Below are 21,537 nucleotides of genomic sequence, written 5' to 3' on the forward strand. Positions count from 1 at the left end.
TACGGAATGATATTTTCATAATTTTCTATCTGAATTGGTGATTTGGTTAAGGATGACACCAATTCAATCAAAGCTTAATAGATTGTATAAATGCTAGTCAATTTTGATTTGAATTTAAGAGGCAAACTAATTCACTTGGATTCAAATTCAATTTAAGACGACTTGTATTTTACAACTCGAACTTGAATTTAGTTTAAACCCAAAATAATCTGAATTTGAAATAATCATAATTTGAAATAATCCAAACTCATAATGAATTAGATTGAAATGTCTTAGTTTTAAATCTAAATTATTAGAATCTAAAATGTCTTTAACCTGAAACAATTTGAACAAAAATTATCTGAGTTCCAAAGATTTTTAATACCCAAATTAACTAATATAGATTTATCCAATCCAAAACCAATTTAACCAGTTTGATGATTTAAGATTTAACTAATAATATTTTTATACCATTGATATTTTAGCCATCCAACTGTTAAATTCATCTATATAACATAACTTGATAATATTACTAAATTCACAATTTATGAGATCAATAATAAATTCAATCTAATAAATTTAATTGCTATCATTTAAGTTAAGAATAAAATTTTAAAATTAAAAATAAGAATTAAAATAAACTAAATCAAAACACATGAATTAAATACACAACTTAAAGGGTAATAACAAAATTTGAACTATCAACAATGGCTTTATTTGTTTTAACACTTGTAATTAATAATTATACAATGTAGCAACTGTACACATAATGCATTATTTTAGAAGCATTCAAAAACTATCTGTTTCCATTTTTCTTTGTATATTATATACTTTGCTTTTGAGGTCTTTTAAAGGGGATCCATGCCTGCAAATCCAAGGAAATCATTAGATTGAATTTTTATTTTAAAAATAGAGTTTAAAATTTATTCTATACATTTTATTTTTACCAATTTAATTCTTTTATATTTTATATTTCAAAAATTGGGTTTAATAGTTAATATAGTTAATTTTTTTTATTAAATTCATTAGTGGGACATTTTAAAATAGAAAAAGCTCACTTAATGGTAATGTAATTAAAAATAACTCTGTAATAAATTAGAATTTAACAAAATAACCTTAACAGTGTTAGCACTTGGACCTGGATTCTGAAAATCTAAAAAGTAGAGTGACTAAATTCCTAAAAATAAATATATAAAGACCAAATTCCAAATTTACTAAGATTATAAGGACTTATGGCATGTTTTAACTAAATTGAATATATCTTAAGATCCCAAACCTTGATTAACCCGGACTCTGTCCCGCAGAGAACGACGTCGTTTGCAGTTATAAGGCTTGTTATTTTGCTGCCAGCTGATATTCTCCCCACTTTCTGTTGTGTTCCTCTCAACCATATCTACTCAAAAATAAACTCGATTCAAATTTAAATATCAGATATCTTTGAAAAAAATATAAATTTTTTCTTATATTTGGATGATTATGTCTCTATGTACATTTTAAACTACAACTAATGTAGGAGACTATAACTTAAAAACTAGTATTCAACCTATTTTACACCGTCTCAGATTTGAGTATAAAATATCGATCAATAATTTCCAAAATATTTCATAGGATCACATCTTCACACTTATGTTTGAATATGATTTATGTCGAATTTGATAGGTGAAAATTACAATCCCTCTATTATGCTCAAATTAAAAATAAAGTCCTAATTTTATATTATTATTAATTAATTCAAATATTCGATTAAAATACTAACATGAATTTATCTAACTCGATTTTGATATTTGAGCATATTACAAAAATTAAAATCACAATTTAACTGGAATAAATATTTTAATGAAAATGAAGAATATCTCAAATTTTCTTTCAAAGATTATCAATATGGTTAATGAATCAAACCTTTATTCAAACACAAATAACAACGACTACTACTTCATGAATCCGAATAACATTAAAAAAAAAAGAGTTAAATATACCTGAAGACTATTAGCTGATGAGCTGCAATTTAAGTATATGAAGTCTTCCACTACTTCCATTGCTAAAACACTTACTCTTTTCTCTGGTCTCAATGACATTTTGGGATCAGAGTTTCTCCTCCATTCCTATGAACCATAAAATTAGGGTTGATAAAAAAAATCGAAAATGTAAGCTATTGATATGTTGAAATGTAAGTTTAAAAAATTACCTCTTCAATCCTTTTCAATTTCGAATTTGACTAGATTGGTCATTCTCAGAAAAATGGAGTAATTTAATTCTTGTCAATTTCAAAAGTAAACAATTAAAGACAATTAATCATAGTGTTATTGTCTTCCATCGTCAATTATACATAATTTTGATTGGTATAATAATAAATTTAGCATTCAATGCTTACATATTTGTCATTTTGGCCTTAATTTTAAAAAATTAACAAATTCAACCTCAACATTTATACATTTACACAAATGTTGCAGGACAGACTTGTTAAATCAGGACCAAATTAATAGAATTCGTGAACGTTGACGACTAAATTTGTTATTAAACCAATCAAAATCATGTACAATTGATGGAAAATATTAATGTGTGATCAATTGTCCTTAAACAAGGATTAAATTATTCTGATTTTTTTAAGAGAGAGCTCAATTTCGAAATTGAGAGGGACTAAAGAGTTCCTTTACCGTTAAAAAACTGTAGTTACCCTAACGTTAGAACCTTCAACCATTGAACTTGCACAATAAAGCCAGTCCCTATACATGGTGATTGAATTGATGGGTTTGCTTTGCATTCTCCATTTCTTAACAGCTGGTTTGATCTCTCTTTGATGGTTGCTTGATAAAGAAACCTCCTGGAAACAATCATATATCATGTATGTAACTTCGGGTTTTCAATCGAATTTCAAATTGAGTTCAAAGATCGGGTTTTTTTTTTTATCATCGAACCTGAATACTTGAATCGGTACAGCCTGCATAAATCCTTCCTTGAACCATCTTCATGCATTTCACACTCTTGGTTTTGCAAATGCTGTTGGTTGTTCTTAATGAATCAATAACCTACAAGAAGAAGAATATTATATATCTTATGCATTTTACAATTTAGTCCTTATATTTTTAGAAAATTAAAAATTTAATCTTGACCCAAATAGCAACAGTTAAATCTGTTTGGTTAAATTCAATTACTAGCTCTGTATTATGCATTCAGTTGTAAAGATTTAGCTTATATTCTCCAATTGGATCCTTTTTGAATTTTAAAATTTCGATCTTGACATAAATGATGATCCTTAATCTATTAATTGAACTTTTAGTGAGTAATATGTAAAAATAACAAATTGATATGTCATTACAGATGATAATATATTTGCTGCATTATATTTTGAAAATAGTGAAACTTAATAAAATTAACAGTTATCGTTTAGTGATGACTGAAATTTTTAAATTTGAAAAAGTATAAAGACTAAAAATAACAAAATTTACAACTTTCATAAAGTATAGGAACTAATGACAGAACTTAACCTATTTCATATGTCAAATTGTTACCTTAAGATGGTGGGCATTGGTGATCATAAATATCATTTGACCATGTGTGTCTAGCTTTTGAACTGGTTCTTTTGTGGCTATAACTTCAATGCATTCCAATTTGTTATGAACCATTTGCCACACCTGAAAATGTAAGAAATTAGAACCCGTATTCGGATATGTGTCCGAGTAACATACTGTGTTAAACTGGAGAAGGGTCTAACTTACTCTAATGGTCTTATCAGTAGAACCACTTAAAAGGGTCTCTCCTGGTTCAAAGAGTGAAAAGCATGTCACGGAGTCCTTATGCTCCTTAATGTCCCATAAAAGTGTGGTTGATTGCCTTTTGATGTCCCATACCTACAATTGAATTAGTTGGATTGGTTTCAAGTTTAGTCAATCTAAAGCGATTTGAATAAATTTCGTGTCAAGTGATTAGAGTTCGGACTGTACCTTGATTGAACCATCGGAGTATCCACTATAAAGCATTCCTTTGTAGTAAATTAAGGCATTTACAGCTCCACTGCATTTGTGACTCACTTCTACTATTTGCGTATGAACGCAAGAAATACGCTGTTCAAGGACCAAAATACAATTTCCCAATTGCATTAATTTAAAATTTTAATATTTCTAAAAGGGTTAAGCTATAAATTTATTATCCAACGCTCGTGCTAGATATACACTATTAATGTCTGCATTACTGTATATATCGACATTTGGTCATCTTTAGTTTCGCCTAAACGACGATGCGGAAGAGACGTCAGAATCTCGATCATTACGGTATTACTTATATACATAAACACTAACCGATTTATTAGGCAAGTAGAAATCAGCTACTCTATGTAGTTCATCAGCCATCCAGATTACATCTGAAAATCTCCGAAGCGATTCTCGTACACCCTCCGAGAAATGAATCAGTTTCTTCATCCCTGCATATCGGTAAAAAGGTTTCCAGTGAAAATTGGACATATTAATATCTCGGAACGAACTTCAGGGTACTTAAAAAGGGTTGTTGATGTTGTTGTGATTGTTTATTTAAGCTAAGTTTGCTCAAAATGTTCATCCAGGTTTTTGTGTTTACATTACCTTTTCCCGAAGCATAGTTATATATGCATAGGCATGCTAGAAGCCTTTCTTCAAGGTCCATTCCTGGATGTAAAAATTTCTCAACTTCACCTAGTAAGATCTCACAAGCTGAATATCGAAGGCTATTCGAACTTTTCGAGATTTCGCAACCGAGCCACGCAATGGTCGTTAGAGATTCTCGTGCAACCCTTTTTATCTGACTCTTTAAACCCTTTCGTAACGCAACGAATGCCGATTTCCCAAATTCGTTAATGCTTCTTGCAATCTTGCTGCACCACAAATCGGTTACCATATCCTGCAAGAAAGTTAAACATCAAAATAAAACAATCAAAAAACTAAACTGCATCACCCTTTTATGCATCTTACCTGCAAGCTCGGATCCAACCAATCGAAGTTTCGTATCATGTTCCGATGATTCAAAGACGTTAAACCGGCTTTTTTCACCAGCCATGCTACGGTATATGGTTCCCCTGTCCATGAATAAGTCCCACCGATATTCGATAGAATGAACGCCGATAATTGCTGTGCAGTCGAGCTTTCTTCCAATGCAATCGACTGAAAAAGGACTTGCATTGCTTCCTCTCGAAATACACTTTTACCTTTCGAGTTTTCCTGCACGTAACAGTACATATAATTTAAGAGGTTTTGAGTGAGGTCACTTATCGGTATATGATCGGACTTACCAGGGTGTCTAATTGAAGCAATAAATTTGCTGCTAAAAGCTGGTACTCGGCTCGGAACCCACGAACGCAATCGATTAGTATGTCCATAATATCGATACATCCTTTCACTATCTGCTGCAATAGGCTAATGGCTGATGACCTGAACAACATAAATTCAGTTTAACATACGTTTTTTTGAGTTACAGGTAAGTACCGAAGTAATTCATTCATACCGTGGAATTCGAAGGACTTCGTGAAAAAACTCGAGCGCAACGAACACGGCCCGTTTCTCGTTACTTTGTAACAAATGTATAAATGGAGCCATTGTAATAGCTTGAGATATATATTTTCTACATTGTCCATCAAATTGCATACACTTCACAAGAATTGTGGCCAAAGAAATATGTTCTTCCAAACTATGATTCTTTGCAACATCTAAAAGTCCGGATAAAACACGAGGCGAATTGATTGCTGCTAAGTGCATGTTATTCGTAGCATTATCGAATGCAGTTACCAATACTTCGATAATCATCAACGATGCCGCAGGTGGTGTTACCGTAACCGATTTAGATGGCCTACATCTCGAACTGTTAGAGGTACAAATGACTTCCACGAGTGTCGGTAAGAGCTCTAAGGTCTTTATTTCAGCAGCAGATGGTTTTATTAAGTATATAAGAGTAGCTGCCTCGTGCACGTTATATTTTAGAGCGCGTGCTAGATCGGTTAGCCTTAAACCCTTTTTTTTTATATCGTCTACTACCGATATATTTGTTGAAACGATAGTCGTTAAGACAGTAACTGATGCTCGTATTACCATTTCCTCTTTGGAAGTCGAAACAGCTATCAGCAACTGCTCCAGAATCACATCTTTCAACATTGTGTACTTCACACCATGTTTATTGTTTAACATTCGGTAAATTGCAGTGATTTCGACTGCATAATCTTTCCCGGACTTCTCTAATCCGTCTGAGAAACAAAGTTTCGAAACTGCATTCTGAATTATTTCCATTAACTCACCCTTGCAATGCGAGTCCAGTTTTTCCCTTTTAGCAGTCCTTTCTTGCTTCATACGAGTCAAGCTTTTACTCATTCGATAGTTCGGCGCTATGTGTTCGAAGAGCTGGACTTGTTGTAGTTCTAACCGGCTCATGTCTTCAGTCTCTAACACAGATAAACTTAAATCACTGACAGTTCTGAACAATTTGTCCGGGAAATACTTACTGATGTTCGCTTCGTTGATGACTTCTCTATCTGTTTGATGCTCAGGAACTCGAGGAAACACGATTGCTTCGTATTCTTGGCCCGATGCACCATTATGACAATGCAACATCCTGTATATATAAGCATAATTGAATGATAGAAATCAGAAACATGTTCATTTGTATCAAGCTTTGCATTGAAAATTAATGTGATACAGCCATGTATGTCTACCGAACTGATCATAGCTCGCTCGTTTTTGGCCATCCAAATATATTATTTCTGAGTTAAACAAGCCGGTACTATCCTCCGTGTTCTCTGAATTGTATTCATCCTCGAAATCCGGTGTGTCAGATTGGGATTCGTCCAAGACATCCTGCAGGCATTTGATACTTTCGTTCCGGTTTAGCTCCATTCTCCGAAGTTGTAACCTTCGAATGTGATCCCGGTCCTCTATAGCTTTACTACGGACTTGATCTTCTTTATCGTTTACAGATGATTGAGTTTCATATGCCATGGTCTCGATGATATCTTCTTGGTGATCGAGTGGATGCACTTTATCGAACTGTAAAGCAAACAAAATTTAGTGACATCCTAAGGTTGCATCGATGTACGAAACTAAGAGACAGTAGCATACCTTATAATTAGCCTGTGGTCTGTACCGATGCTCGGATGGCTTTGAGGAATCCGTGCTACTGGCAATCTTGTGACTGTTCATACATTAATAGAATACCAATCAGCTAAACGAAACATTATTGTTCAAACATAATCCAATACTATGTTTTCGACTCTTTAATCGAAAAAAGACTAATTGATATATGTTCATATTATATCATGCTCTGTTTCCAGGCTAACCAGTACAAAATTAAGTCATTAATATGCTGATTGAACTCGGACTATGTCCGGGGTTATATTGTATATCGGAAGATAACGTACCCGAAATTCGTCGATTCATATAACATGACCTGGTAATACATTAACCAATGCTTGTATCTCTTCGCCATCTGCCTTGTCGATTCGGCAAGGTTGTCCCGAGTAGAGCAGTTACTAGAAACCGAATTCAACCTCTGAATTCCACCTATTTCTTGCGTAGCAGACTCAAAAAGGCTTCCACATAGTTCCTCGGATGCAAACTCGGTTCGAACAAGCATCGGCGAGACAAGCAACGCTTGTAAAAAATGCAAAGCGGCTTGCAATCGATCGTTCTGCAGATTCTTAATAACCGAAAGGTAAAAATAAGAACAAGAAACTAAATACTCATTAGGCATCCCGGAAGTAGTTCCTTGTTCGTCAAGCAACGCTGGAACCTGAAGCATTTTCTCCGAATTCTTCAGTTGACAACCTTTATCTTCCTCTGAACACGCTCGCAATGCAACCTCGATACCATTGATACCCCAATAAAGATTTGAAAGTACTGCCTGTTCGGAAAACTCAAAAAACTCCTGTTGCTGGAAATTCAACCTGGAACTGCATATCAACCTTATGGAATCCCACTCCTCTTCGTCGGATACTAACCTGGAAATGTACCGGTTGATCGAATTAACGACTACCCTCATTGATTCAACGTCCGGTTTATCCGCCGGAACTGAGAAAGAAGGTGAAGGAGGAGGAGCCATGAAATTGTAAGGTATATGTTAGTAGGAAGAAGACGGGGGGAAATGAAGAAATATGATGCACAAGAATTACATATTGTTGAAGGTTTCTTTTTCTAATGAAATCCCGTGAATGATTTTTAACTAAATTCCAATACAGTCATGGTCCCTCCATTGCTGATACACAGACAAAATATTATTATTGAAAAACTAAAAAAATAAAAATAAAAAAAACACCCTAAATTTGATTGTAACTTTCCTCAATTAGCATTATTATTGTACCATAAATGAACTATGTTTTATATACGTATGTATATCTGTTCTCACGGGAGAAGATTCTTCTTGCATCATGTGATTATCAATAAGTTCGTAGATTTTAATGTTTTTTAAGCATATTTTTAAATTTGTTCACTTAGGACCTTTCAGATATTAACAACATTCTATTTTGTTTTTTCACCACTAATATAAACCCGATATTATGTTATTTAGACGCGGATAAATTATTTTTCATAGATTGAAAACTCGAAAATTTTAAAATATATATACATCATTTTGCAGGCTACAGATTAGCAGATATTGACTGCTCAGAAGATTTTTCATTGCAAAACATTGGAACTATGCATCCCCAACTCTGATAAGTCAAAGTTTTTTGTTTCTTGGTCTGGTGATAATAAAATTTTAGCTATTTGATGTAAAAAAAGGAAAAAAATTAACCATTCATATAATTTTCTTTCCTAAGTTGAAATTTCCCCAATTTTCTTACATAGCATTATCCTAAGTTTTGTTTGGCTTGATGAAAGCCAATTGAGATAACATTTTATGAAGCTGTCATGAGAGTGACAACTTATAAAACACAAAAAAGAAAATAAAAGATAGAACCCTATATGTCAATGTGACATTGAAACAATGACCATCACTCGTTATTTAAAAAAACTAATATCACATTATTCGAATTGATTAAAAGGAAAATTGATAAATTATTGGAGTTTAACAATGGTCAAAATTAAGGGAAGCTAGAAACTGATTCGAGTTCTTTAGAGTAAAAATTGTTGGATACAATAATTTTAGCTTAGATATTGATCAGAGTAGGTCGGGTTGGATGGATTCATGTTTTATTTTTATTTTTTTAGTCATTTCAGTTTGACGATTTTGAATTATTTAAGTTTTAAAATTTTCGATTCTAATAAGTTCAAGTTCTAATTGCTTTAGATTTGGACAGAGTGAAACAACTAAAGATAATAAAAAAGATGGATTTCAACTTCACTTGCTCATCTATCATCTCTAGTATAATTAAATATACAATCGAAACCCACTTAACTTATACATTACAATTACATATAATAAAATAACTCGGGTGTATATGAATGTAATACTGTGTAATGGTATCAAAAGTGGAACCCACGTTACAGATGGATTGGACCATTGTCTATCACGGGCTGGAATATGGTGTTGAGTTACTAGAAAGGAAAGTACATTTTCCACATTGGATCAATATCACGTGTATAATTCTTCATGTTTCTTATCATTTTGTTTTAACTCGGAAAATTAGGCACATACCTTTCCTTTCGGGTAAGTGTTTATACATCAGATTGAGTTTCTGATTAAATAAAATTTTTATTTTAAATTTGAGTTCCATTTTCTTAAATTCATCTAAATGGTTTAAATCAAGTTGAAAAATATATAAAAGATTATTAAAATTATTTTTAAATTTTACTATGGTGGTCTAAACTCTTAAACTATTTTATTTTGTTGAAATAAGCTTTTAAATTATATTTGTAGTTAAATAAACACTTAATCTATCATTTTATTTATGATAGGGGCATATTTAGGGGTTAGCAGGATCTCAATTCCCTAAAATTTAGGCCTTTAAAATTTTAAATTAATAAATATAAAATTGTACTTTGTCCCCTAAAAATAATAAAATTTTAATTTAATTTTTAAAAATTATAAAGATATATGCTATTAAAATGGTGGTGTTGCATTTTTATTATCATAAAACTATCATTTAATTTTCCACCCTAAAAAAAACTTTGACTTAGCCCTTGTTTTTAATATGAAAGTAAAAATATTTAAAACTTAAACTAATTCTCGTTTTGCTAATGTGAATTTGACTAGAATAATTTATTAAATAAAAATAAAATTTTAAAATTTCTTAAAAGTGCTTTACTTAATTACTCTTTTAAATTTTATATTTATATTAAAGTGTATATAATTTTTATTACATCTACAATAAATTAAGATAAAAGCATAAAATTCAAAAATAATTTACTTTGTTATTAAAATAAAGGGCTTTTAGGAGTAAAAATCATATGTTAGGGACTTATTTAACTACAAAAATAGTTTAGGGACTTGTTTAAACAAAGTGTAATAATTTAAAGACTTTTTTAATATACTAGCCTTTTATTAATCTTAAAAAATAAGACGAGTCTCATCAAACTAATTTAAAGTTGAAAAATATAAACTCAAATAAACCGATTTCTCATGAACACTTCTATTTGAAGATATACATAAAAAAAAAGTAAATAGGATGCATAATACACAAATTATTGTCAAAATAACATGTATTTAATATTAATATATTTTTTCTAAAAATTTATACTTTACTATTTATTTCCAAATATATGTCAAACAATATGAGTACTTAATTTAGAAATTTTTTCTACATTTTACATCTTTTTCTTTTTAAGGTATGGAATGGAACCATGATTGGGTCTATATTTCAGGCCTAAGCTAGACTATTCTGTTTTCTTGTTAAAGCCCACATGCTTTTCTCATAATGAAAAAACATATCACCCAACTATTGGTTATGGAAAATCATCTAACGAAAAAATGAATAATAATTTCAACCCTCAATATTTATACATTAAATCAATTTAGCTTTGATTCAAAAAATTTAATTTTTAATCTTTACATATTATGTAATTTATTTATTTTTAATAATTTTGTGACCCTTATATCTAAAAACTAAAAAAGTAAATTTATCAGTCAAATTTACATTTTTTGTGCTCTATTACGAAACTTGCTTGTTGTGTGGGTAGGTGCTATTATGTAGTGTTCTTGCTCAACACCTTACATTTTGATTATATATATTTAGGTGTAAATTTGCATTTTCTTTATTGTTTAACAACGTATCCTTCAAATCCAGAAATATTATAATTGATCAAGTGTGCAGGCGAAAGGAGAGGTAGATAGTAACATTGGCTCTTAAAAATAAAAATAAAAAATAGAAATTAATATCCTCATAAGATAAATTTCTGAATTCAGTCCTATTTGCTTTCATTATAATCAAATAAATATTTAACCAAAATTTTAATGAATTTTATAATTGCCTGTTTGATCCAATGAGTAATTGTGCCACTTGCTGACAGTCATTATTAGCATTTATCCACATATCTCGGATTCAAGGGTCAATGTCAGTCCATTGGGTGTATTTTAAATCTAAAAATTATTATTAGTGTAATCATAGAGATAATTATAAATTTCATTACAACTTTTCTTTTTTCCAATTTGTTACATAAAACCAATGCATAAGAATCAGAGAAAAAAAGAATAGGGTTTTTGTTTGCAGCATGTGGTGTTGTGGGATCCAATCAAACTGCAAAAACATTTATTTATTTACTCTACAAACCCTAGGGACCCTCTTGAATCTTATGTTTACTTTGTGTACTAAATTGTCCATTTGCTATTTTTCTATTTAAAAAGTTGTAAATATTAAAATTTGAATTCAAATTTATTGGATATTAATCGGTAAAATGATGATAATGAAATCATACCTTCTTTTGTGTTAAAGAGAACTCATAAGATCAATTATAATTTATAGAATATTAATTGCATAAGATGTTCTCAATTTTTACAATGTTTTAATCAAGTTCTCAAAATATTAATATTATATTAATCAGGTCTCTCTTACAACTAAATCATTAGCTTTAGCGCTAAATAGTAATTAGTATCTCAAATTTAATGTCCATATGTATTTAAAGATTCGATTAATACAATATCAATATTTTTAAAATTGAATTAAAGTTCAAAAAAAAAATTAAAATTCGAGCGAAGTTTGATGCAATTAATCATTTGTGGAAAACTTGCACTCTTACTTAACCGTGAAACCTTGGAGTGGAAATAAAAATATAAAATATTTGAAGGTGAAATGTCAGTAAAGAGAATCTTAGATTAAAATGGGAAATAGAGATATTTGAGGGGGTTATTATGGTATACATGGAGCATCCCAATTGTGGCACATAGGCCCATTGCCTTTGTTATTTTTCACAAAATAAACAAAGACTACTCAATTAAGTCTTTCCTTTTAATGGTGTAAAAGAACATAATCATTATTGCATTTCTTTTACCCATCTTTACACACCATTATGATTATAAAAGTATCATACATTAAATTTCTTAACTTAAATTCATATACTGAGAAACATAAGAAGAATTTTGTCTCCTCAAAATTAATAATTCTATTTACTTTATTTTACTTTTGAAATTTAATTTAATTTTAACTCAATTGAGTAATACTGTGAAGTATGTAATGTAAGAGAGTTCAATGATATTGTTAAAACACTCTCATTTCATATCAAAACTCACTGTTTAAAGAGGTTGCTGAAATTGGACTCCATCGGGCCGGTTGGTAAGGGTGAAGGGAGGGGTTAGCAAGGGCTTAGCCACCCCTAAATTAAGAAATTATTATTTTAGACCTTAATAAAATTTTAAGTTAATGTATGATAAAATTATAATTTAATCTTAAAATTGTTAGAATTTTAATTTAATATTTTTAAAAATCATGAAAATATAAATCAAGGTAAAATATTTTACCTCCCATAAATATATGTAATTTAATCTCAACCTCTTCTAAAAAAATTTATGACTTCGCTGTTGTATACTGTATGGATCGATAACCAATACATGAAACCAGAACAAAGGACAAAAATAATTGACTCTAATAATTTATTAAAGTAAAACTGAACGGATAAAACCAAAAATCCATGATTTAATCGGCTGAAGTCATGTTTAAAAATTTGCATATATAACAGTTGAACATCCCCAGCTTACATTCTTAGTTAAAAAGCAAAACGCAAATTGGTATATGGTAATTACACGATCTTCTCTCTCTCTGCAATCCTTACATTTTAGTCCTTCGCCAAAACCTTACAACAACGACAATGTTGCAAGAAAGACACGGCGGTGGTCCACCCCACGGCGTAATACTAGCAGTGGTCGTATTTGTCGTGGTATTAACTCCGTTCTTATCCGGTGACCAAGGTGAAGCTATCACTGAAGCCATTTCCGAGCTATTGACTCCACTCGGTCTCCTCCTCTTGCCCATCTTCCTCCTCCTCGCAATCCAGTTCCTTTCCTCCGATCGTGGCTCCTTTGTCTCCGCCGTCTTCTCCACCGGTGAACCCGACACCATTTACGGTCTAAGTGGCTCCCCTGTCGGCGTTGCCCTCTTTCTTCTCCTCGTCTTGTTCTTACTTTACAATCGTGTTTCCATCTTCGGCGGTGGCGATGATTCCGATGATTGACGATTTAACGTCGCAGCCCTGTCTTTGTTATGTCTTCATTAGTTTCGGCGTCGTTGAGGAATGGATTCCGATGATCATAAGTGCCGTCGCCGGTGATTAATAGTTTGCATCCGATGAGGCACAGTATAATCGCACGTAGAATTTTTTGTTTGTGTTCTTTTTTTGATTTTACCTGAATACCCAGGCGATCAAAGGGCCTGTATCATGAGCAATTGAGGGCATTGTTGTCATTTGAATATGGCAACCTTGTTTCACTGTTTAGTTATACCTTGTTGATTTTTCTCGTCTATTTACAGTTTTAATACCTCTAAAATGCTGAACTTTAAGAATTAATCCCTGTTATTTGACATTATTTTTTCTCTACTTTCGTAATGTTATTGGTCGTAATTGATACAATTGCTTTAGTTACGTAGATTTCTTTTACTATTATTTGATCACATAGTCCAGGCCACATGAAAATTCAGTTAACCATGGTATCGATGAGTGCTATCAATCTGAATTACTAATAATATTATAAAAATAGATTATCAAATTACATCAAATTCTAAATAGACGGACTAAAACACAATTAGACTATTTTTACCGATAGTTAATTAACGACGGTAGTTGAGGTGGTTGTCCCGGAGGTAGTACGGTGCTGCAGTAATAGCTCAGTCTTAACTCTTTTTATTGTCATTTTATCGAGGCTCCTTTTGAACTGATATTCTCTGTTCCGATATTTAATTTTTACTCCCTCTGGATACTGACTTCTTTACAGAGTCACGTGCTCGCTTTCATTTGCAATTTTCACGAAGGAATAAACTAACATTTTGTCCATAAACTTAGTATTTTTTCCATCTTGGTCCCTATAATTTTTTGTCCACATTTGTCCCAAAATTTGACCACTTTTCTCAAATTGATCGCTTCTATTAAAATATGATGACATAGCATTATGAGATTGTGTCATGTTATTACTTGAATTTTTATAATTCTTTTTATTTTTTAGATGTGATATAATTTTTTAATTTTCAAATGATGAAATAATAAATTTTAAAATGTCACATCATTATATCGTAACGAATTTAAGTTTAAGGATCAAAATTTAAAAAAAACAAAACTTTCGTAAATTCATAAAATTGTTATATTACTTAAAAAAGTAAATAATAATAAATAATTATTTTGAACAATGTTCCAAAATCTAAAATGAAAATATAAAAAAAGGTGTAAAACCCACATCAAAATCACTGGCCTTATACTAATGACAAAAACCAGCTGATCACTCCTTGTTCTTAGGCTTCTTCACAATCATTACAGAACAATGAGCATGGTGAGCACAGTAATCACTTACGCTTCCCAAAACAGCCCTGCATGTTCCATTTTCGGACAAAATTTAAAAAATCTAATCTATTAGTTCACGTTTTAAAAATAAAAATAAAAATTTACCTCTTCACAATGCCATAACCGTGGCTTCCTAGTACCAGTATAGTTGCATGGTGCTTGTCAACAGCTTCACATAACACATCCCTTGGATCACCTTCCATTACTTCCACATTCACTTCATTCACCTTTAAATATATACATATACATATATTATAATTGTTTTAGTGTATTTAATAAAAATGGAAAACGTTTATATGATATATAAAAGAAATTTACTGATTTTTTCTTGCATAATTCCTTGACTTTGTCTGTGATCCTTCCGGCTGCCTTCTTTAAATCGATCTCCATCATGGGTATAATCTCCGCAGTTGCTGCATTTATAGAGTTTCATTTAAATCGCAAGGAGATTCCAACCCTTTTTTTTTCTTAATCCGGGAATACATGAGGAATTAGACGGTGAAAATATCATGGAGGAGTTGGGTTTAAAGAGTAAACTTATTTTTATTAATAAAAATTAATTTATGTACATTAGTATAAAATACATGTGGCATAATTGTTTAGTTATTTAATTAGTATTACTAACTTTTAATAGTAAAATTAAATTGAAACTTTTAACAGGAAAAACAGTTTACTTTTTAATTTAATATATAAAAACTAATTTATTAATTTTTAAATAAATGGGACAAAATACAATTTGACTCCTTATTCATAAGTCTCAATAGTACTTTTACCAAAATTAGACTCATTAAATTTGACTTCAACTCAATGATTTAATCTAGTTAATTTTAATTTGAACTAAAACCAATCTTCTTCTTCTTTTTTGTCAAATCAAATCAATCTTATTTGATTATAACAAGGTAGTAACTTGATCTTGTCTAGAAATTATCGAGATATAATTTGACTTGAAAATTTTAAAGAATAAACTTAAGTTATTCGAATTCAAAATTGCTTGAACCCAAAAGACTTGAATGATTTGAACCTAAAACAATTAGACTTATTTATTAGATTGAGTGGTTCACGTTGCTTAAAAGCCTAGTTCAAGTTGAGTTTTCACAAAAAATCTTGTATCTCGAGTCAACCCGATTAGACTAAAATATAATTTAAATAAAAAAAATATAAAATTAACATTTGAAAGATTTAAAAAGATTACTTGTGAAATTTTTTTTTTTTGACTCTTTTTTGAAAAATCTTTAAATTTTTATCTATTTGGAGTCGACAAACTCCTTTAGTACTATCTTAAGTTGTAGTTTTATATTCCCATGTAAGGGGTAAGGGTTCAAGGCTGATCCAACAGGACATTTCTACTTTACCAACTTCATACAATTTTGATGGTAAAAAAAAAAAATCTCAACTTAGAATAATAAAATGTCTTAAAGAGTCCGTCAACTTCAGACAACCCTTCAAATACATAAATAATGGAACCGATTAACTCAATAAAACTGAATTCAAATCAATTTTTTTTTTAACCCGACCTGAGTCAACTCATGAAACAGCTTGATGCGAAATACCTGGACCAGCAAGTTGGATAACGGAAATGGGTACGGGTCGGGCATGAACAGCAATGAGTTGAAAAGGTTGGAGGGATCCGAATGGTGTAAAGAAATGATCCAGTGTCCATTCCAGTGCGTACATACTAGGCGCACTATCGTCCACTGCTATCACCATGATTTGTTTCATTGACATATTTTTTCTCTCTTTCTTTCTTGTTACAACCTTGGAAAAATAAAACCCTCTTTTTGCAAATAAATGGAGTTGAACGAGTTACACTAGGGTTTTTAACCATGTTGAAGATGATGCTTTTTTTTTTTTTTTTGAATGAGGTTGTTGCGGCCATGGACTCGGTTTTCTGATTTCCAGACAGTTAAAAGAAAAAGAGACCTTTTCTCTGGTCTTAATTTAGGCTAATCAAGTTTTTTTTTTTTTTTCTTTCATTTCAATTGCTATTTTTGTGTGTAGTGAGTGTAATTGAAATGAATTGAGATTGAATAATGGTAAATTTGAAATTTGGGCTCAATATTCAAATTGAGATTGATTCATTTATTAATTTTCATGCTTAAATTCAAATTTAAACTTGATTAAGTTTATTAGTATTCAAATTTGAACTCATTTATAATTAACTTCTTTCTATATGAATAAAGTAAAAATATTATTTCCAACTGGTTAATATATATTAAAATGAAAAGTTTGATGAGTATTATTTCCAAATGATGAATCATTTGAATTGAGAAATTTCATGCTCGCTTTATAATTCTAATTATTCGAGGTTGACTCGATAATTACTAAAGCAAGTTTGAGTTTCTTTCGAATCGAACTCAAATCACTCACCAGCATTGGTGTCTTCTTTTACTGCCCTATGTGCAATAAAGTAGATATATTCATATACAAGATCATTTGCAAAAATGGACTTAGTTGTGGATTAGATGACAATTTGTGGATTAGATTAACTCGATTTGATCTAAATTCAAAATAAGTAATTAAAACAATTTATTTTAATTTGATTATAAAAATACATAAGTATTTGAGTAAAAAAACATAAATATTGATGTTGGTTGAATATTGACTCAATTAATATGAGTATTATTGCTAATACAAGAGAACATTAATCTAATCGGTTTATATCGGTTTCTGAATCCATCGATTCAAAATTCCTTTTTTGAACTATTATACCAATTGATTCTTAATTCAATTAGTATGATTAGCCAATCCAATCAAATTGAATCAATATTAAATTTTCGGATTGATTAACTTCATATTAGAATTGATAAATCCAGTTGGCATTGACTTTTTATTGTTGTTGTTTAGATCTGTTTTCGACCCTACTCGTAGATTCTGATATATTATTCATCTAAAACTAATTATTTATTTATTTTGTTATTATCATCCCTTTCCGATTTGTAGTATGTTAAACATTATATATATACAACACATATATATATATATATATATATCCTAATTGAGGATGATGATCTCGCCGATTTACTCTTCTCACCCCTGTTCAACGATGATTCCGGCGATTGTTTCGGTTTCGAAACGCAGTAAGTATCGGTTGGCAATCCTTCAAGCGCATCCGCCTCCGACGAAGATGATGACTATGAAAACGGAATATCTCCGTCGCCAATTAGAAGATCTCTCAACGAAATCCGGATAGCTTCTTCCATGTCATCATCATCATCATCATCACCACCTTCCAAAGATTGGAAAGGAGGAGGAAGTTTCGGGATTCTCGAAAAGATTATTAACGTTTTCCGTAGCAGTAGAATGCCAAACTCGGGAGGGTATACGGTAGCCTTTCAGGTGATGGTATTCTTCTTCACTGTTTTTTAGTAAATGGGAAACAGCCACAAGAAAGGTCTGCTCTTGTTGATATAACAAATGACTACTCACCTATTGTTGGGCTTGCAATGGAAACACCGTCATCTGCTATAGGTAAGCAGCGGAGTAGTAGAGCCAAGAGCATCATGATGACTTCTGGTTCTGGTGAGGCTTTGTTAAGTGGTCAAGTCAAGACTGTTGCAAAAAGTTGAAGAGGAAGCTGAGCTTTCAAATGTTTCAATGCAGAGCCATCCTTTTCTTCTTCACCCTTTTTGGCTGGTGACTCAACAACTGTCTGTGTGTCAGTTGCCGCCTTTGCAACTGCTGATGTCCCTTCACCACCGGCGGGTTGTAAGATGGCGGGTCATCATTGTTGGCCTGGCCAACAAAATAATAAAACCCAAATTAAAAGTCCAAAATAAATGGCCCATTACAGATTAAAACCAAAAGCAAATCAAAACCCTATTAGCCCATTACCTAAACTAACCCTAATAGCCCACTACCTTTATTTTTTCAGCAGCCACGCGTGGTGCCGAACCCTTGGCCTTCCCTCGAGCCAACCACCAGCCTTCCACGCCTCTGACACCTGCAGAGCGAAATTAACACAAAGCAATAGTAAAGTAAATAGCAAAAAAACAAAAGATCAGAAACGAAAAGGTTGATTTTCGGCTATAAGAACGTTTTCGGATCTCTTTGTATTTTTTTACACAGATTAAGCAATAAAAAAGCAGAATAGAAGCAAAGGAAAAGGTTGATTTGATTTCTTTTTTTCGCCTTTCGATTTCCTGTTCCTTCTTTTATTTTTTTTTTGTGTTTGTAAAAATCTATTTTAAATAACAAATAGTAAAAGGAAAGAGCTTACCGGAGACCCCCGCAGCCACGTCGTCGGAGCTCTCCTCTCCGTCGCCGTCGCTGAAATCGGGTCCAAGAGGGGCTGAAAATCTCCTCTCTTTCGGCATCTTTGAGTTTTGGTTTCATGGCTTTCAAGGATGCTCCAAACGGGGGCTAGAAAAGGGCCCCTTTCGACACCTTGCCGGCCACCATATGTGGTGGTGGTATGGCAGTCAGATGGCAGCAATGAGGGGTTTCAAAAGAAACTCTAGCAGAGAATAAATGGACAATAGGGGGCTTTTGATTTTGTTAAAAAAATTGGCTAAAGTGAAGTAAAAAAGGGGTTTTGTTTTTTTTTTTAAATCAAATGAAAAAAAACGTGTTTGGTGGGATGTGGACCTGTGCATCCTCAATTATTGGGATATTTCACATGAAGTCCCTCCATCTTTTAGCGTCCTTCGATCAAGCCCTATTTTGGCTTCTCTTTTTCTCTTAATTTAGCCATCAGATATTGCTTTTTTTTTTTTAAATCAGTCCTCTGTTTTGTGGGGCTTAAAGTACATGTTTGGGCTTGAGATATTGTCCTATTTTGCCCTCACAAATTTAGGCGTGTTTTATTGAGGTCCTTGGCAGCTTTATGTTATGTATGATCTATACCTCAAATTTTGATTTGTTTTCAATCACATCCTAAATTTATTTAAATCATCTACTAATCACTTCTTTTTAAAAAAATGTTTTATTATATGGTTTTAAATATCTTATAGGTTACTTATTTTACATCTACTTTAACTTATTTTAATGTCTTGTTTATTCAAATGTTTATTATCTATTTTATTTTGCTTTATGTGTATATTTTATCATGATCTATTTTACATGTATTATTTATTTTATCGCCTTGCCATTATATGTATATATACCATTTATTTCAAGTTTTTATATATTTGCTATTCTTTAAAAAACTGTTGTTGCCTTTTATTTATTTCAAATTATATTGTTTATTTCTTAGTTATTACATATTTACATATTTCAAATAATTCTTTATACATTATATTTAAATCATCATCACAAAAATATATTTACATGGTCAATTTTAATGCTGTACATATTATACATTTTGAACTTATTAAATATTATTCTAAATTGATTTATACATTACTCATTTTAAAATCATTTTATGTACTTATCTCAAACCTTGTTCATTTATTGTAAAAAATTTCCTTTCGTTATTACTCATATTAAGTTTGTTATTTATCTTACTATTTTGTAAATTATTTAATTAAATTTTATAGGTATATTATTTCCATTTTAAATTACTTTATATTTGTTGATTTCGACAACTTTTTTTTTTGCATCATTCGTTTTCAACTAAGTTGCCATCATTTTTTATAGTCATATTCACTTCAATTGGTTTCATAATATTTTTTAACTTGCTATATATGATGTTCGTTTCATTGCTTTTAATTATTAATGTTAATATTTAATTGTTAGCGTTAATATTTATACATTGTGTGACTATTGCCATTGTATGTATTTTAATTCATTTATCTCGCATTTTTGCATTATTATTTATTCGTGTAATGTTGTATCCATGTATATTCATCTCATGCTCATTGTTTTTATTTCATATCATTGCCTCAAATTAGACCCCAATACATTTATCCAACAAATCGTTTGATTTAAACCTAAATAAATAACACTTGTTGTTTTAAATATTACATTCGCTACTATTCAAAAACAAAATTTTCCAAATAAGGCAATGTTATGCATTTTGAGACATCGAGGAATTGTGCCCTAACTTACGGGGTTTCAATTTTCTCGTTATTTCTAAATAGTTAAATATCATTTTCGAGTTTTAAAACACACGAAACTCTCAGTTAAATTAAAAGACGACCTTGTGCTCAGGAATTCATGGTATTGTGTCCTAACTTACGGGATGTGATACTCCGATATCTCGAGATAAGGAAATCTTTAAACAAATTGTTTTAAGCTAATTCAAGAATTTTAAAATCAATATTAATAGAAAAGATCGTATTTCAAATCCATTCCTGATTTTTTCATTTTCGACATTAAGACACTAACTAATCAATTCGGTACCAATTTTTGGGCGTGTTGAGGGTGCTAATCCTTTATTGCACGTAACCAAATCCCGAACCCATTCTCTCAAGTTTTGTAGACCAAAAATGTCGTTTTAGTGAACTAAAATGTTTTATTAAAACAAAGGTGATCCAATCACACTTAATAAAGATCGGTGGCGACTCCCGTTTTAATTTCTACTTTCAAACAAAGTCGATTCCCTTTTTAAAAAAAAAAATGGTTTTGACAGCTTGGCAACTCCGCTGGGGACATCGAGAGTCGAGCCTTAAATTGATTATTTATTGTCATTCGTCAAAAATTGAAAATCGATTTTTTGCATTACATGTTGTCTGTTACTTTCATGGCTTTCTTCATAATATGCTGTTTTAAGTAGTTTAAATATTTGATGTATCTTTGCAAATCGCACTGCATTACC

General features: G+C 31.2%; 4 protein-coding genes across 5 annotated transcripts; 1 reads left to right on the forward strand and 3 right to left on the reverse strand.

Annotated features, from left to right (window-relative positions):
* Nucleotides 1–671: 671 nt before the first annotated feature.
* LOC108457073 (putative E3 ubiquitin-protein ligase LIN-1) lies at nt 672–8,361 on the reverse strand. Of its 2 annotated transcripts, XM_017755893.2 has the most exons (16): nt 7,349–8,361; nt 7,050–7,122; nt 6,652–6,977; nt 5,449–6,546; nt 5,237–5,375; nt 4,920–5,165; nt 4,554–4,848; nt 4,275–4,396; nt 3,921–4,040; nt 3,696–3,827; nt 3,489–3,611; nt 2,895–3,005; nt 2,654–2,800; nt 1,956–2,081; nt 1,256–1,372; nt 672–844 (listed from the first exon to the last, which is right to left on the reverse strand). In XM_017755893.2, exons 1-16 carry the CDS (start codon nt 8,026–8,028, stop codon nt 803–805), a joined length of 3,897 nt encoding a protein of 1,298 aa, XP_017611382.2. In that variant the 5' UTR covers nt 8,029–8,361; the 3' UTR covers nt 672–802. The 2 variants fall into 2 exon arrangements, with proteins under 2 accessions (XP_017611382.2, XP_017611383.1); XM_017755894.2 differs by lacking the exons at nt 672–844; nt 1,256–1,372 and having other exon boundaries at nt 2,033–2,081; nt 2,634–2,800; nt 7,349–8,200.
* A 4,625-nt stretch (nt 8,362–12,986) lies between these two features.
* LOC108455922 (uncharacterized) lies at nt 12,987–13,859 on the forward strand. Its single transcript, XM_017754499.2, has one exon. It carries the CDS (start codon nt 13,164–13,166, stop codon nt 13,524–13,526), a length of 363 nt encoding a protein of 120 aa, XP_017609988.1. The 5' UTR covers nt 12,987–13,163; the 3' UTR covers nt 13,527–13,859.
* A 764-nt stretch (nt 13,860–14,623) lies between these two features.
* Nucleotides 14,624–16,831, reverse strand: LOC108456527 (universal stress protein PHOS34-like). The gene is made up of 4 exons (XM_017755083.2): nt 16,394–16,831; nt 15,162–15,256; nt 14,949–15,070; nt 14,624–14,869 (listed from the first exon to the last, which is right to left on the reverse strand). The coding sequence occupies exons 1-4, from the start codon at nt 16,566–16,568 to the stop codon at nt 14,782–14,784; spliced, it is 480 nt and encodes a 159-aa protein (XP_017610572.1). The 5' UTR covers nt 16,569–16,831; the 3' UTR covers nt 14,624–14,781.
* Nucleotides 16,832–17,722: 891 nt separating this feature from the next.
* Nucleotides 17,723–19,378, reverse strand: LOC108454773 (uncharacterized). Its single transcript, XM_017753343.2, has 3 exons — nt 19,060–19,378; nt 18,701–18,783; nt 17,723–18,575 (listed from the first exon to the last, which is right to left on the reverse strand). The coding sequence occupies exons 1-3, from the start codon at nt 19,154–19,156 to the stop codon at nt 18,435–18,437; spliced, it is 321 nt and encodes a 106-aa protein (XP_017608832.1). The 5' UTR covers nt 19,157–19,378; the 3' UTR covers nt 17,723–18,434.
* Nucleotides 19,379–21,537: the final 2,159 nt, after the last annotated feature.

The sequence above is a fragment of the Gossypium arboreum genome, chromosome 9, assembly GCF_025698485.1.
Source record: "Gossypium arboreum isolate Shixiya-1 chromosome 9, ASM2569848v2, whole genome shotgun sequence".
NCBI classification, from domain to species: domain Eukaryota; kingdom Viridiplantae; phylum Streptophyta; class Magnoliopsida; order Malvales; family Malvaceae; genus Gossypium; species Gossypium arboreum.